Source organism: Brassica napus, chromosome C6 (genome assembly GCF_020379485.1).
Source record: "Brassica napus cultivar Da-Ae chromosome C6, Da-Ae, whole genome shotgun sequence".
Classification (NCBI taxonomy): domain Eukaryota; kingdom Viridiplantae; phylum Streptophyta; class Magnoliopsida; order Brassicales; family Brassicaceae; genus Brassica; species Brassica napus.
In genome coordinates this window covers 13088456-13105861 of record NC_063449.1, presented here as the reverse complement: position 1 = coordinate 13105861, position 17406 = coordinate 13088456, and the positions used below count along the sequence as shown (strand labels likewise).

The 17406-nt window shown below is 42.4% G+C and overlaps 2 protein-coding genes across 2 annotated transcripts; one reads left to right on the top strand and one right to left on the bottom strand.

Moving 5' to 3' along the window:
* The first annotated feature begins 9279 nt into the window (after positions 1 to 9279).
* LOC106454071 (putative F-box protein At1g33020) lies at positions 9280 to 9999 on the top strand. Its single transcript, XM_048759650.1, has one exon. It carries the CDS (start codon positions 9280 to 9282, stop codon positions 9997 to 9999), a length of 720 nt encoding a protein of 239 aa, XP_048615607.1.
* An 858-nt stretch (positions 10000 to 10857) lies between these two features.
* On the bottom strand, positions 10858 to 14256 carry LOC106452261 (dolichyl-diphosphooligosaccharide--protein glycosyltransferase subunit STT3B). The gene is made up of 6 exons (XM_013894333.3): positions 13216 to 14256; positions 12302 to 12838; positions 11748 to 12202; positions 11420 to 11542; positions 11254 to 11313; positions 10858 to 11158 (listed from the first exon to the last, which is right to left on the bottom strand). The coding sequence occupies exons 1-6, from the start codon at positions 14137 to 14139 to the stop codon at positions 11029 to 11031; spliced, it is 2229 nt and encodes a 742-aa protein (XP_013749787.1). The 5' UTR covers positions 14140 to 14256; the 3' UTR covers positions 10858 to 11028.
* Between the last annotated feature and the right edge of the window lie 3150 nt (positions 14257 to 17406).

The window sequence follows — 17406 nt, the reverse complement described above, 5'->3', positions numbered from 1 at the left end:
ACCTTTAAAAAAAAAAAAAAAAAGAGTTTCAGTGAAGAGAGTCAGCGGATGTATCGCCTTGAACTTGCAAGGATAGAGGCATCAGTCAATCAGAGGGAAGCAGATCGGAAACTTCGCGAGGAGCAGATGGAGGTAGATCGAAAACTGTGTGAAGAACTTCGGTGGGACTGTCTGACACTGCGTTTGGAGTTTTGGAAGCTGCTGTATGGTAAATTGTTAGCTATGAAGCATTGCGGCCCCCTTTGCTCTATGAGTATTCGAGAAGGAGGAAAAGCAGTCAGCAGAGTCAGCAGAAGAAGACAAATGAGGAGTGTGACGTGGCACAGGAGGCCACTTGAGTAGTACGGTTATGAGGAATATGAGAATAAGGAATAAAGAGGGTGAGCTGGAGATTGGCACCAACGGCCCACGTGATATCTTTGCTACATAGGAACCTTTTTTATATATGAGAGAAGCATGTATTGAGATAGCTATCTAGAGATTGGATCAAACTTGTATGAGGGAGAGAGAGACCCTAAGATACTCTCTGGCTTGTATTACGGTCCATAACTAATCAATACAAATACCCCTTTCTTTTTACTTTATCACATAACAACTTGGTATCAGAGCCTTTCACTTTTCTGGGAATCGATGGCACCGGGAAAGAAGGCAGAGCTTGACGCTATGTTGGAGAACCTGAGAGATGAGGTGAACAAAATCGGTGTTGTTGAACGTTCGATGGAAGATCTCAAGGAGAGTGTGATGGAGATCCGAAACCGAATGAGCGTGATGGAGAGGTTGGAGAAACGTTTGGATGAGACGGAGGAGACGAGGAAGAGGGAGTTTGCGACGTTGCTCCAAACAACGTTGCAGAGCCACATGGAGGAGGAGATCTCACGTCTGATAAGACGACCAGGCAAACAGATCGCGACCGAAGAAGAGGGGAGCGGTCTCTTTCGCGCCGGGACGTCGAGGGTTAGATCGGAGTCTGTTACCAGAGTCGAAGAGGCGAGACGAGAGGTGGAGTAGGAAGGACGCAATCACTCGTTGAGCCAAAACGATCATCAGTGGCAACATAATGAGCTGGGGCCCGATGACTTGCCAAGGAAGTTGAAGATCCCGCTCTTCGACGGAGAAAACGCGGAGAGCTGGGTCTTACGAGTGGAGCAATATTTCGAACTGGGCGATTTTCCAGAGGAACGTAAGCTAAGGGTTGTCAGGATGTGTTTCGACGGCGAGGCGTTGATGTGGTACCGTTGGGAACGAGATCGAAACCCGTTTGTGAGCTGGGATCAGATGAAATATAGAGTTCTGGAGCAGTTCTCTACTAATCATGAGATCACAGCCCGAGAACGGTTGATGACGTTGAAGCAGGAGGGAACAGTTAGAGAATACATAAAAGATTTCATCTCTCTAGCGTCGAACGCTCCAGAGCTTTCCGATGCGGTGTTAGAGACGGCGTTCATGATTGGGTTGAAGCCACAAATCAAAGCGGGGGTGAAATTCATGGAGCCACGGAGCTTGAGGAAGATGATGAGCGTAGCAAAACTGGTGGAGGAATGGGTGAATTACGGCGACCCATCGCCGGCGTCGCAAACTGGAAAAGGGGTTAAGGGTGGGAGTCAAACGGTGTCGTCTCCATTTCCATCACGAAGTGGGTCTAGTTTGAGTAACGGGCCTGGACCCAATAACAATCACCGACCCAAAACATTTCCAGGCCAGGAGAAATCTTCGGGGGCAGAGAAGAAACCTACGGCTCAGAACCCTAATTTCAATGGGCGAAATCGAGCGCCGTTCCGTCGTCTATCCCCGGCGGAGTATGCGAGGTACAAAGCGGAGGGGTTGTGCTTTCAGTGCGGGGAGAAGTCACACGCGAGGCGTGACTGCCCTAATAAGGAGTTGATGGTGCTGGTGGTGCAGGAGGACGAAGGCGAAGAGAAGGAGCAGTTTGAGGAAGAGGAGGAAGCCGAGGAGGAGACGGTGGAATTCGCGGAGTGTGCTGCTTTGTCTACAAAGTCGGCTATGGGAATCTCATCCCCTAAGACGATCAAGCTGCGGGGTTCTGTTCAAGGGTCTCAAGTGGTGGTGCTCATTGACAGCGGGGCCACCCACAACTTCATCGACTACCGTTTGATGCAAGAGTTAGGGCTCGTGGCGGAGGAAACCCAGAGTTTCGGGGTAATCACGGGGTCGGGTAAGCCAGTTAGAGGAGGAGGTATTTGCAGGAATGTAACACTAACAATGTAAGGCTACTCGATCACGTCTGATTTCCTCCCGTTAGAGCTCAACAACGTCGATATAATACTGGGCATACAATGGCTCGAGACGCTAGGGGAAACGAGAGTGAACTGGAAGCTGCAAACTATGAAAATCCCAGTGGAGGGGAGTCTGGTGTCACTTCAAGGGGTTCCAAACTTGTGTAGCTCCGAGGTGTCGTGTAAAGCTATGCAAAAGTTGATAGAACAAGCTGAAGTGAGCGTAGTGGTGGAATGTCGAGAAGTGATAGCGGAGATGAAGGGAAAGACAGAGTCGTCTTTGGCAATGCAGAAGCTACTGTCTCAATTCCGGCAAGTTTTCCAAGAACCGCAAGGCTTGCCGCCAACTAGAGGGAGGGAGCATGCGATCAACCTTGTCCAGGGTAGTAACCCGGTTAGCGTGAGGCCCTTTCGCTATCCCCACGCCCAGAAAGAAGAGATTGAGAAGCAAGTTACAACGATGCTGAAGGCGGGGATTATACAAGAAAGCATCAGTCCCTTCTCTAGTCCGGTGTTGTTGGTTAAAAAGAAGGATGGCAGTTGGCGTTTCTGCGTAGACTACCGGTCCCTCAACAAGGTAACGGTGATGGACAGTTATCCTATACCCATGATAGACCAGCTGTTGGATGAGTTGCGAGGAGCGGTGGTGTTTTCGAAGCTCGATTTACGCTCTGGTCATCATCAGATACGGGTCAAGACTGAGGATATACCGAAGACGGCCTTCCGTACACACGACGGACATTACGAATTCCTCGTAATGCCGTTTGGTCTCTCAAACGCGCCTGCCACATTCCAGTCTCTCATGAATGAGATATTCCGGCCATATCTACGGAGGTTCGTGCTGGTTTTCTTCGATGACATACTGGTCTTCAGTAAGAGTCATCAAGAGCATACGGCGCATGTGAGGCTAGTGTTAGAGAAGCTGCAGCAGCATCAACTCTACGCTAATATGAAGAAATACGAGTTTGGCAGCACTAGCATAGAGTACCTAGGCCATATTATTTCAGCCAAAGGGGTGGCAGCTGATAAACGAAAGGTGGAGGCGATGACAGAGTGGCCAGTGCCGCGCAGTGTCAAGGAATTGAGAGGGTTTTTGGGGCTCACAGGGTACTACAGGAAGTTTGTGAAAGGCTATGGACTTATTGCTAGGCCCCTAACTGAGCTACTGAAGAAAGATCAATTTGGATGGAACGAAGGGGAAAACATAGCGTTTTCTGAGTTGAAGGTGGCTATGTCGACAGTACCGGTCCTCGCCCTACCAGACTTTCAGGAGAAGTTTGTTGTGGAGTCAGATGAGTCGGGCAAAGGGCTTGGTGCTGTCCTTATGCAGAACCAGAGGCCTATAGCGTACTACAGTCAAGCTTTGTCGGAAAGGCAGCAGCTCAAGTCAGTATATGAACGTGAGCTCATGGCCATAGTGTTCGCAATTCAGAAGTGGCGCCATTATCTCTTGGGAAGAAAGTTCCTTGTTAGAACAGACCAGAAGAGCCACAAGTTCTTATTGGAGCAACGAGAGATCAACTTGGAATATCAAAAGTGGCTAACCAAGCTCCTCGGTTTCGACTTTGATATACAATACAAACCTGGGATGGAGAATAAAGCAGCAGATGCTTTATCTAGAAGAGGAGTAGCGACAGAGCTGATGGCTCTATCAGTCCCTACCGCTATTCAATTTCAAGACATAGAGAAGGATTTAACTCTAGATCCGACGTTACAGCAGCTAAAGGAGGAGATTTTAGCTAACACGGGAGATCATAAAGAGTATGAGGTTGTGCAGGGGAGGCTGTTGCGCCGTGGAAAGTTGGTACTACCCAAGGAATCACCATTGATTGGGGTGATTATGAAGGAATTCCATGATGGGCTCATGGGAGGTCACGGTGGTGTACAGCGCACACAGAAGAAGGTCAGTGACATGTTTTATTGGGTGGGAATGACGAGTGACATAAGGAAGTATGTGGCCGCATGCTTGGTGTGTCAGCGACATAAGTATTCGACGTTGGCACCTGGGGGGCTATTGCAACCACTAGCTATTCCAGAAGCAGTGTGGGAGGATATAGCTATGGATTTCGTGGAAGGGCTTTCGAGGTCTGAGGGGTTCAATGCGATATTAGTGGTCATTGATCGACTATCTAAATATGCGCACTTCATCAAGCTACGACACCCTTTCACAGCAACAGAGGTAGCGCTAGTGTTTGTCCAAGAAGTCGTGAAGCTACACGGATTTCCGAAAACCATCGTTTCAGACAGAGACAAGGTTTTCACTAGTCAGTTCTGGAAGGAGTTGTTTCGACTAGCGGGAACGTCGTTATGTATGAGCACGGCCTATCACCCACAATCCGACGGACAGACGGAGGTGACAAACAGGGGCTTGGAGACATACCTTCGGTGCTACACGAGTGATAAACCGAAGGCGTGAGCAAGGTTCTTACCGTGGGCGGAGCTTTGTTATAACTCATCATTTCACTCGGCTATCAAGATGACCCCGTTCAAGGCAGTATATGGGCGGGATCCTCCGTTTATTCTCAAGTACGAGCAAGGATCTACCTCTAATGTGGATCTTGAGAGTAAACTGATCGAGCAGGACAATATGTTGACGTTGCTACGGAAGCACATTGGGCACGCTCAGCAAGTGATGAAGCGACAAGTGGATGGGCATCGCAGGGAGGTGGTCTTTGAGGTGGGGGATAAGGTATATCTGAAGCTCAGACCTTACCGCCAACAGACACTTGCGAGGAGAGCCAATGAGAAATTGTCTGCACGCTTCTATGGTCCCTATGAGATAACGGCACGAGTAGGCCAAGTCGCTTACCGTCTCAAGCTGCCAGAGGAAGCTAAAATTCACCCTACCTTTCATGTCTCACAGTTGAAGAAGGCCATTGGAGATGATAACCCAGTCGCTCCACTACCTTCTCAGCTTACCACAGAAGGTGTGTTAGTGGCTCAACCAGAGAAGGTATGGGGTACGCGAGTGAGCCCTCTTACTGGCCAAGACGAGTTGTTGATTCAGTGGAAGGGCCTCCCTGATTATGAGAGTTCGTGGGAATGGAAGAAACTGATACAGGGGCAATTTCCGGAGTTTGACCTTGAGGACAAGGTCAATTTCGCAGAAGGGAGTAATGTTAGCTATGAAGCATTGCGGCCCCCTTTGCTCTATGAGTATTCGAGAAGGAGGAAAAGCAGTTAGCAGAGTCAGCAGAAGAAGACAAATGAGGAGTGTGACATGGCACAGGAGGCCACTTGAGTAGTACGGTTATGAGGAATATGAAAATAAGGAATAAAGAGGGTGAGCTGGAGATTGGCACCAACGGCCCACGTGATATGTTTGCTACCTAGGAACTTTTTATATATATGAGAGAAGCATGTATTGAGATAGCTATCTAGAGATTGGATCAAACTTGTATGAGGGAGAGAGAGACCCTAAGATACTCTCTCGCTTGTATTAGGGTCCATAACTAATCAATACAAATACCCCTTTCTTTTTACTTTATCACATAACATAAATCTCAAGCTCATAACGTTTTTTTCCCTAAGAGGTTTGAAGATCTAAAGCTCAACGGAGGTATCAGGCTCAGAAAGATTCTGATCAAGTTGATCTACCACAAAGCTAGGTTTAAGAAACGGAAAAGACGGCTGATGAGGGAAAAACGCGATCCTTCGGTTACACAAAAACTGGAGATACCAACAAAATCTTTGCGATTGGGTGTGAAGAGTGTGGGAATGAAGAAACAATACCATCAGAAGAAGATAACAGCTCAGGTGAAGCTTGCGCAAGCTTGTACGAGCTTGGGAATGTTCTTAGACTCTCCAAGGTTTAGAAATCCAAAGGATTATATGCATATCCGTTTAGGAAACATGCAGATCATCAATACAGGAGTGAAGCGAGAGACTCATCTCTTCCGGAATGAGTTTACCTCTCTTGATCCTACAGATTGTCATGTTGATACCCTGATAGGGGATCAAAGTATCTTCGATGAGGAAGTTCAGGCGCTAGAATCTGATGATCTTGGTGGTGCGATGGAGTCTTTACAGGATGTAACATCAATGGAGTCTGTCTCGGAGGAGACGAGCAAGCATAAGAATCGGATTAAACTCTCTCAAGTTCATCAAAAGTGGGGCAAACGAGGGTTTCATAAGGTTCGGTTCAAAGTTATGCTTCACCAAAGAAGTAAAGTCTCAGCTGAGAAAGTTACAAAAGGTGGAGAACCGTTCATGATGGGAAATTCAGAATCGTTTCACATTGGAGGATCAAAATACACAAGAAGGCTCTTTGTCAAATGGTGTTACTATAAGGTGAAGAAAATTTACCCTGGTTGTTTTCAGCTTCGACAATGGCCACAGTTTCTCAAGAGTTGCAGTAAGGTTTACCGTATCATTGGTAGTGCTATTATACAAGCCAAAGAAACTGGGGAATCTCACAGAAGAGCCCAGCTAGAGTTGTCTCTTTTCAGTGTTAAAATAAAAGGTAAACCTCCATAAGGTGTTTCAGGAAACAAAAGAGTAGCATTAGAGTATAAAGTCTCTGTCAGAGAACATGGTGGGTTTAACTTGGAGTTGCTCGATGGAAGTGGAACTGACAATTTCAGCTTCTCTACGTGTGTGAAGAAATAGATTTGGAGGCTAGTGAAGACTTTTTGTGGGGGACAATTATCTGAGATTTGTTTGGCTGCTCAAGTTTGGGAGCCTGGTGGAGATTCTGATAAACGGGTTCAGTTTATGAAGAAGCCTCCAGAACCTTTATGGAGTTTCGTTGTTGATAGTAGTCAATACTTGTCTTTGTTGTTTGTGAAGTGGAAGGAAGTCCCAGGGTGTGAAGGGAGTAAAGAGACAAAAGCTAGGTGTTGGTTGAAATGTTATGAGGAATTGGATCCTTCTCGTAAGCTATATGTGTGGGACCCAGGTCAAAATGAGACTGCCAAGAGATCACTAGAACTTCGCAAGAACACAATCGGGCCAAAGAGTGATGACACTTCTGATTTCTATGTTCAAACCCAACACTACGAGTTTAGGAACAACCTGGGTCTTAAAACAAGGAAAAGAGTTAACAGTTATTGTGAAGATGGTGGTGCTGGTAGACAGAATCCTAACGTCGATGGCAACCGTGTGTGGAATCCTGGAGCTGTAGAGGTTGAAGAAGACAAGAGCTGTAGCAGTGTTATATCTGAGAAGTTGTGGAATGATGAGTATAGGAGACTTTCTGTTATGGACGTTCAGACAAATTCTGAAAACGAGGTCAAGTGGGTGGTTGTTCTAAGTGTTACAAGATCGCTAGAGGGTCAGAAAAGCTTTTCAAGTTGTGAAGGTGTGATCACGGTACCAGCTTTTGGTATTTGGAGCCTCGAGGACAAGGCTGTTATTCTACCGGGGAGTACACTAAAGCTCTATGATGAGAAGACTGCGGAATTGTTTCTTAGTGCAGAGAAGAGGATAATTGAAGAAGCTGCTGATTGTCATGAAGTGAATTCACAAGACTTGGAGAATGTACTTATTACGTTCATACTGGCTTCACATTATCCTAGTGGTGTAGATCAGAACTTGATGAGAGATTCAACTCAGGACTCGCAGGCAGTCTTAACTCAATACCATTGGTCTTGGTACTGGATATTGGTGGTGCATAATGTTCTTCTATGTCTCCATGTTAGCGCTTTGTGTTACCATATGTTTCACTTGCCGAGATCACCAGAGTTTTCTCTCTTCGAGAAGGTGACTGGGCAAAAGCTTGAAGAAGACAACAAAACTCAGGATCCAGTTACTCTTCCGCCTGTTTCAGATGAACATGATATTGACAGCAACATTCAGTGGCACACAACATGTGGCGATGTGAGTCAAGTTCCAAAGTTAAATTCTCAAGGTAGTTTAAGCAAGGAGGGTCGTGTAAGCTATGTGTACTCGAACAGTGGGATGAGTGACGCTCTCTTGAACCACAAAGTGGTCACGCCGACCAGTGAAAAGCTTCAAGGCAGGGAAGAGATGATGGAGTTCTATTCCTATTACTGGTTTCCATCACCAAGGCCACCAGAACTGAGTAAGACCAGAAATTTGGTTTCTCTACTATATACCAGTGCATTAGTGACAGGATTGATTGAGGATCACGGCAATGGTGCACTGGTGATTACGGCTTCTAAAGTTCGACAACTTGAGGACAAGCTGGCTTCTGTTTTTCATCAACTTGAGGACAAGTTGGTTCTCCACCGGGGGAGTATTGATAAGCACCTAGATGGGCTACGGTTATACTTAATGGGTCATTAATTTTATTATTGTTTAAACCCATTAGTTTCTTTATATTACTCTGAACTCTCTACTGTAATGTTTATCGAATTACGATCATCAAATCAAAACGGGTTCAATCCCTAATGTCTTCCACTCAATCTTCTCTTCTACCTTTGCTCTTCCTCAATCTTCTCCCCTTTCTGTTCTACACAGATAAGCTCAACCCCTGGACTTATCAGAATGCCCTAGGCTCTCGAACTCTGTTATATATTAGAGATTGCCTACGATCATTTGCGTTCACCTTTCTCTCTCGCCTTCTGATCATGAATTCAATCCCTCCTGATCTTTCTTACGAAATATTCTCTAGATTGTCTACCAAGACAATAGCAAGGTGTCAGTTGTGTGTCGAAGCTTTGGAGATCCATACTATGCAGTGCAGATTTTACCGAGTTGTTCTTAACCAAGTCTTCGGCTAGACCGAGTCTCTTATTTGCCATGAAAGGAACTACAAACAATGAGTTTCTCTTCTATTCGTTGCCTCAGATTCATAGTCAAAATGAGAAGTCGTCGTTAGCCGCCTATTGTAAGTTGAAGTTACCTGATGACATGGAGCTAGTATTTTATGGTCATGCCTTTAGTTTGTTCTTTTTCCGTTATGAGCCTATCTCCAAAAAGGACGAGTATACAGCGCATGCGATATGTAACCCTAGCACAGGAGAGTCCGTTTTCTTACCTAGGGTTTGATCTGATTGACAAGGTATTCAAGGTAGTGTCACCCATTGCTGGTAGATCACCTTATGGATGTATTCATAATATTTTGACATTAGGAACTTTAGAAATGAGGTGGAGGAAGATCCAATGTTCCTTATCCCATAATGCTAGTTCCAGAGCGATTTGCATCAATGGAGCTTTATATTACTTGGCTACAGGAAGGGATCACGCTTCTTATATAGTTTGCTTTGATGTTCAGTCTGAGAATTTCAAGTTTATTCAGGCAGAATTTTATAATCCTAGGGCTGGAAGCTTGATAAACTATAAAGGTAAAATAGGTGTGGTTAGTTGGCCAGGTCATAACCCTAGTGGATATTATTGGGGTAGGAATATAGGCGTGAGTAGTCTTCTTATGCATGAGTTGCGTATATGGGTTCTAGAGGATGTCGTGAAAGGAGCTTGGTCAGAATATGCCTACACTCTGCCTGGTTACAAATTTTGGGACACTGGCTTTGGTGTTTCAAACGTTTGTGTAGTTGGAGTGACTGCCACGGGGGAAATTGTTTTGTCCAAGGAGTATTACAACGTTCGATTTAAATTTTATGTTTTCTACTTCCATCCCGAAAGGAACACTATCCAACGTGTTGAAATCCAAGGTTTTGAGAATCATGATAGAGTTTACGCCTTTGTAAATCATGTATATGATCTTACGCTTAATATTAAACCTCACCGGGTGCAACAAGATCTTCTTACATTTGATATGAACTATCACCAGCTGCAGCAACATGTTCCTAGGTTTGAAAAGATTAACAAATTTGCTGCTCCGAGTCTTCTAGAGGATGAATGAATTTTCAGACCAGTGTGGAAGCTGATTGGGAGGATAATATTCATGTCAGAGTCTAGCTATTTTGGCTGTGAGTGTAGCTTCGCATTTAAGGTTTCATCACTTTCATGTGAGTTTTTTTTTTTTTTTATGGTTAGAGCATGATTATTGGGGGGTTCTTAGAGCGGAGTTTTTAGCGGAATATAAGAACCCATCTCTTAATTTTTAATTAAAAAAAGTTAAGAAGCGGCTCTTAAAACTCTTATTTAAGAACCGATTCTTAGTTTTTTTTAGTTAAAAGTTAAGAAACGGGTTCTTATATTCCGCTAAGAACCCCACCCTAAGAACCCCCAATAATCATGCTCTAATAAAACTATTTTCTCTCTGCTATTTGATAAGAGGCGCTTCTTTCTTTCATATGCATTTTTGTTTTATAGTTTGGACTGGTAGAGCTAAAAGGAAACACTTTGATTAGCGACGTGCAACAAGAAAAAAAAAGGCTTAGTAAGAGGTTTCTCGTCTGCAAAGAAAGATTCTTGGTTGCTTTGGAAAGTGATCAAGGAAAGAAACTTTAGCACGAAGGGTACCTTGCAGTGCACTCAAGTTATTTTGTTTGTTTAATGTATGTCAGAAACTTGTCTCTATAAAGCAAGTCTGATGATAAATATCTTGGAAAGCAAATTCAACATATAACACCAGTACTAAGCATAAAGTCCTATCTCGGTAGCTTTTCGAAAAGCAACTTGTTGAGTTGATATTTATTTGAGTCATCTTGATTTTGATTTACTTTAAGGTAAGGTTGAAGTGATGTTAGGATTTTATTCTCCACACATTAGGACTTATTGGGTTTATATGGGCTCAAACCAATCTCTCAAAACAGGATGAACAAACCAGTGCAAATATGTTTCATACCTTATAAGCGATAAGTCACAAAAATCTGTCTCTGCATGAAAACAAAACCATGTCCAACAAAAATCCGAAATTATATGTTTCTTCCTTAAAACTATCAACTATCTAAAGCCACACACTCTGAGATGGAAGCTCTAAAAAGAGTCACAACCTGTTTGTGGGAGGTTTGACCCTGTAAATACGGACAATCCAGTTTGATGTTGTGTAGGCTTCTTCTAGGTGTTCCAGTTTGATGTCTTTGTTCCCTATCTCCACCCCTCTTGCTCTATCATACCTGCCAATCATTTCACAGCCCAGCTTTTATTTTACCATGTTGAATAGTAAAAATGGATTTAAGATGTAAGACTTGCAACTAGATGGGTTACATACCCGGTTGGCTTGCCATATTCTGTGACCAGCTCGCCGAACCTGTAATAGCATAACTTGTACCTACAAGAAACACACATTCAGATGGGTTTCATCGTTTTCAAATTAGCTCATTTTCGAGGATAACTATAATAGGCATAAGACTAGGAGTCTTGAGGTTGTAACTTACATGAGACAGTTCAGCATCTTTGGTGATGCGCCTTTGTCTACACGGAACTCGCCATTCACAAGGTAATCAGGTTCCTTGATCACTGGGTATACTCCACCTCCGATTCTCACCATCCACAAGAACCTAACCCACATTTTTAATGGTAAAATGGATCAGTAAATCCACACATCAACAGTACTGAGAAAGTTTATTTAAGGCAGTAAAGTGATTGTTTATTAACATACAAGGCAATGATTACGTCCCATTTGATCGACACGCACAGCAACAATAACGAGATTTTCAGAAATAAACGAAAAGAGGATCATACATGAGAAGTAACGAGACTTACTTGTTGATATCATCTGAAGAATAGCCAGTAACGCCACCGAAGACGACCAACACATAGTTCACATCAAGTGACCTCATGATGTCATATGCCTCGTCTTCATAAGAAGACATGGCACGTCCAACAGTAGCGATATGAGTGTTGTTCCAGGTGTTGTTATCGACGATGACAGTTCTGTTTCCCATAGCAGTGATTTGGTACCCATAGTCCCACCATGACATGACCTTAGCATCAGTGGGAGTGTTTTGCCTGAGCCAGTAGTAGGCCTCGCGGTAATCATCAAAGATGATTCTGTTCCCATGGGCTCCTCTTGCAGCTAGGACAATTGAGGGAGATGAGTACGCCTCTGACGTCACCCATGTGCAGTGAATGGCATATCTACTGAGCAAATAAAATACACCAACAAGAAGAGCAATGGCACCGTTCTTCTGGAAAGGTTGAGACTGATCAAGTGTCACCTGATAGAACATATGAGATAAGTATTAAATTTTCTACTCACACAAGAGAAACGTTCTACAGTTCAAAGTAGCCAGTAAACAGGGACGCTAAAGATTCACCTTTGAAGATGATTTTGAACTACCGACTCCTTTCGTTGAACCAGTCTGGGGAACCTTTTGTTTCGTCCTTAACAGAGAAGTTAAATTCTTGACAGTGGCAGAGACAGCTATGGCACTGATAAGGCAAACCGCTGGAGTGGCGACGAGAATAAGCCGAACCATGACACCAGCAAAGTACAAGCTGGTGAGACCATACATGACGATAAATATCGTAGCATCTGACAAACGCTTGAAACAGAAGTAAAGTCCCGCGGGGAAAAGGAAGAGCAGAATATGGTAGTCAAACATGAAAGACGACCAGGCCGTAGGCTGATGCTCAGAGACAGACGCAATAATGGGAATATGATCCTTTGCGTAAGTCGGGTCAAGTAATGAGTAAAATCGACCAGTCCATGGAGATATATAGCCAGACGCTGTTCCAACACCCAATGCAATACCACCAACCAGAATAGCGGATGTCACAGTTATCCTCAGAAACGTTTGGAACAACTTGGTGTCATTCAGCTGGTACTTCACCCAGTCAAGGAAGTAAAACACCTGCATAAGTAGATTAAGATATAATGTGTGAAACAGTAGTCTTCTAAAGAAAGAAAGAAAGACCAGCAACAAGGTTCCAACTTTCTAGCTCTCACAATCAACACAAACCCAATTACAATACTAGACAGTAAAGAAAGGTTAAATAATAATCAATTGAAATCTCTAAAGGAAAAGCAAAAGATGAGTCTGAAACAAGATGTCAGATTCAGTAACAAGATATGGTGTGTGAAATAGTAGTCTTCTAGAGAAAGATGAGTAACAAGGTTCCAACTTTCTAGGTCAGAATCAACATGTTAAAGAAAGGTTGATATCAATTCACTCCCACTAAAAAAAAAAGAGTGAAGTTTAATCCCAACACAGTAAGAAAGATAGCAAACCTGCATCAACAAGAAGACACCCATTGCACCCATATGCTCTCCAGATTGAACATGTTGAAACCCAACAAACCGAATCTGCATGGCAAGCAGCATCCCCAAGATATACATACAGTTATAAGCAACGTATAGCCTCATGGAATACCTTCCAGTGATCAACAACACAAGGACGTAAAGCGGAACCAAGTTGATAATAAAGACATAGCCTCCCCAAGCGGAAACCATGTAAAAGTAACCAAACGCAGAGCCAAGAGCCCACGACAAAGATCCAGTCTTCACCGCCTTAACAAAGAGGTAAAACGTCAACAAAAGAGCGAAAATCGCTACAGCCTCGTTATCGTACGATCCAGCGACGGACCGAGAAATGTATCCAGGGCAAATCGCGATGAGAGCAGCGGCCACGAGCCCAGCTCCCGTGTCCCAGATCTCTTTACCGAAGAAGTAGGCAACGATGGTGGTGTTGGACGCGAAAAACGGCGCCGTTAGAACGCAAACCTCGCGGATGTGAACGAAGAAGCGGAGAAACCTCAGCGTCCAGTAGATCAGAGCGGCGGTGACCATAAGACCTGGATAAAGCGTACCTCCGATGATTCTGCCGAGAGGGTACCAGGACTCCGAATCGAACCAGTTCCAGAACTCGTAGAAGCCTTTCTCCGTCAGGTAAAGCGTCGTGCGGTAGTTGAAATACGGATCGAACTCGTGGATCATGGATTCGTAGCGGAGGACACTGAAGAGGCGAGCGATGAAGGCTAGTACGTACACTAGGCCGAGGATCGAGACGCGCAGCAGGAGCTCCTGCTGCTTCGTCTTCAGTTTTAGGGATTTGAATGAGAAGCTGCTGTTGAGCAGATCTGGGCTCGCCTTCTTCGCCCCCATTGATTCCGATTTCGGGCTCCCATTCGCCGTCGGATCTTGTTTCCCTCCCATTGTTTTGAGGAAGCAGCGATCTCCGAGTGTTGTGGTCTGAGTCAACTCGTCGTGTTGTTAGAGTAAAGAGTTTTTTAATAATCTCTCTGATGTTTCATTGGGATTTGCGGATTTGTTCCTGGATAAATTAGTGATGATCACAAGTAAGAAGTGAAGTGAGTGGCAGTTCTGATGGGCTTAAGAAACTAATACTGAGCCCATTTTTCACTATACATAGCCCATCTATTTGCCTTTTACGTCTTTCCATCTTCGTCACGCTCTTCCCGCTTCTTCCCATCTTTTTCACGCTGCATTCACGAATTCACCTCCACTCACCTTTTTTTTTTTTTTGACATACACCTCCACTCACCCATAATACAGTACTTTTTAGAATCTTTTATTTGTGCTCAGAGTCATACAAAATTAGTACTTCGCATGGTAATTTCCACCTAATGAAACCCCTTTATTCCATGTTTGATTCCTCCTTAGTTCCTTTTGATATTACTTTTTGAAATAATATTATAAATTCAGTTAAAATCAATGGTAGATCAATGTATGATAGACAAATTTAATATGGAAAGTTAGATATATGCAAACTTCTCACACTAGGACAAGAACCAATTCATGAAGCATGTACCATAATATAGACCAAAACCATTAAGTTTAAAATGTATAAAATAAATAAGGACCCGTCATAAAATTTTGGAGGCTAATATAAAACTAATAAGAATATTTTAAATAATATATTATTTAACATAGCCCTTTTGGCTAAGCAACTTTGGAGATTAGAACAAAACTCAAATTATCTACTTACAAGAGTACTCAAAGGATGTTACTTTCGTGTTCACATACTTTCAAAGCACCAAAGGCCTCAAGACTTTCCTACGGTTGGAGAAGTATTATGGCAGCAAAGGAGCTGGTTACTAAAGGACTGACACGTACGATCGGAACAGGGAACATACACTTGCGTGGAAAGACCCGTGGATCTCGGACAAGAAGGCACGACCACCTATCATGCCACAAGTCTATGACCCCGACTTAAAAGTCTCTGATCTCATTGACCCAGTGAAGAAGGATTGGGATACTAATAAAATCAGGAGCCTCCTTGATCCGCACGACATTCCATTAGTACGCAGCTTACACATTAGTAGGAACTCCATCCCAGACGGTTACTGCTGGAATTTTTCCAAATCTCGAAAATATTCAGTTAACTTAGGATATATTCTTGCAAGAGCCAAAAAAAGACAGCGCATTTGATTTTCAAAATCAGCTACCATCACTTATTCCTTTGGCAGAAAAAATCTGGAAACGTAAAACATGGGAGAAATTTTGTCACTTCTTATGGCAATGTGTGTCTGGAGCAATAGGTCTTAATGAAAGACTTTTCAAGAGACACATTGGGGATGACTCGAGCTGCCCAAGATGTGGATATGCTGAGGAATCAATTAACCACATGAACTTTACTTGCCCTCCCGCAATGCAATGTTGGGCCCTATCGTCAATCCCCTCTGATCCAGGAATTTTTCCTTCACAAAACCTCTATACTAATATGGACTACCTGCTCTCTAGAACCCATCCTGGAAGAAATACGGAGGAAGCAACCCAAGTTTTTCCTTCCCTTATATGGTATATTTGGAAAGACATGAATGAGAAATTTTTCAATGCAAGAGATTTTTCTCCTATGGACACAACAAAATTGGCATCACGGGAATGCAGTGCTTGGCTCATTGCCAACTAAGAAGAGGATTCAAGAGAAACCGTCTCAGAAATTTTACTAGGGAACCACTTAGCGACCCAAACTTTCACATGCCGCGTGGATGGCTCATGGAAACATGATGATGCCACAAACGGAGTGGGATGGATTCTACATCTACAGGATGGCTCAATAGATTTACTTGGTTTACAAGGTGGGCACAAGGAAATTTCCCCACTACATGCTGAACTTAAAAGTTTGACATGGGCTTTAAAATGTTTATCTCACCATCGGCGCTATTGGAACCATTATGTCACCGATTCCCAAGAATTAATCAAAATGACCAAGACGCCTGAGGATTGGCCAGTCTTCGCATCTGAACTTAGCGAACTCAAAACTCTATGGGAGATCTACCATGATGCCAAAGTGGTCTACGAGGCCAGATCCAGTAACACTCAAGCAGATTTCCTTGCGAGGCAAGCACAAACAAGGAAGCGTATTTTTCTCGTATGTCAGTACATCTGTTCCCTACTGGACTGATACTACAAATTCGCCTTTTTCGAACTTGTACTAAGATTTTTTTAGTATACACTTTCTTATGATAAAAAAATATATAATATATATATTAAATAATTATGCAAAAAATTATTTAATATAGTTTTACATTTAAAAAAAAAATAACCAATTGTGAATATATATATATTTTATATCTATATGTTTCATTAATTAATATGTTTATTTTTATTACATAAAATATTTTATTCTAATGTATTAATATTTTTAATAAAAAATGTTATAAACTTTGAATTGATTTTTAAAAATTGTGGACTTCACAAATTTGTAGACCACATACCAATGTTTCATATGCATGGTCTCATGTTTGACACTGAGAACAAGAGTACAATAAAGAGATGGAAACAAAACTATAAGCAAAAATAAAAATATTCATAAGTCAAAGTATTAAATCTCAAAAAATATTAATCTTCCATACAATCAAATCCATCTCCACCAACATCAACATCTTGGCATTTTAAACTTCATACTAGATTTTGATAAAATATGCATGAATTTATAACCATTCATCCAAAAAAAAAGTTGTTTTGAATTTCAAGCAGTGTTTCCATATTCGGCATAGATCTATGGTCAAACAAAAAACACAGACGATTCGTATATAACCCGTATATAGCATAAGTTAACATATATAATTTGTGTATATTATAAAATTTCTAAATTTATATTATGTTTTATATAAATATACATATATAAGAATCAAAATAGTATAATTTGTTTATTTAGACCTGTCTTCCATTAATTTAAAATGATTTTTAATGTCTTATACTGTATATAGCTTTTAATGATAAAAAATATTTTTCCAAATATTTTTCTTCAAATATAATTTTGTTCTCACAAATTCCCCAAAATGTTCTTGATGTGTTTAGTTAAAAGATTTTATACAAATTAATAGATTTTTTATTCAGATTTTTTTTTTACATATTCTTGTATTTCTGACATATTTATAATAACAATTATACATACTAAAATTTCATTTTCAAACATTTTAAACTTACTAATTTTTATTATTTTTAATAAAAATA

Coding starts and splice junctions, on each gene's coding strand:
- LOC106454071 (XM_048759650.1), top strand. CDS start 9,280: ATGAGGTGGAGGAAGATCCAATGTTCCTTATCCCATAATGCTAGTTCC.
- LOC106452261 (XM_013894333.3), bottom strand. CDS start 14,139: ATGGGAGGGAAACAAGATCCGACGGCGAATGGGAGCCCGAAATCGGAA. Junction 12,839..13,215: donor GTGTCTTCTTGTTGATGCAG/GTTTGCTATCTT, acceptor CTACTTATGCAG/GTGTTTTACTTCCTTGACTG. Junction 11,314..11,419: donor AAGATGCTGAACTGTCTCAT/GTAAGTTACAAC, acceptor TGTTTCTTGTAG/GTACAAGTTATGCTATTACA.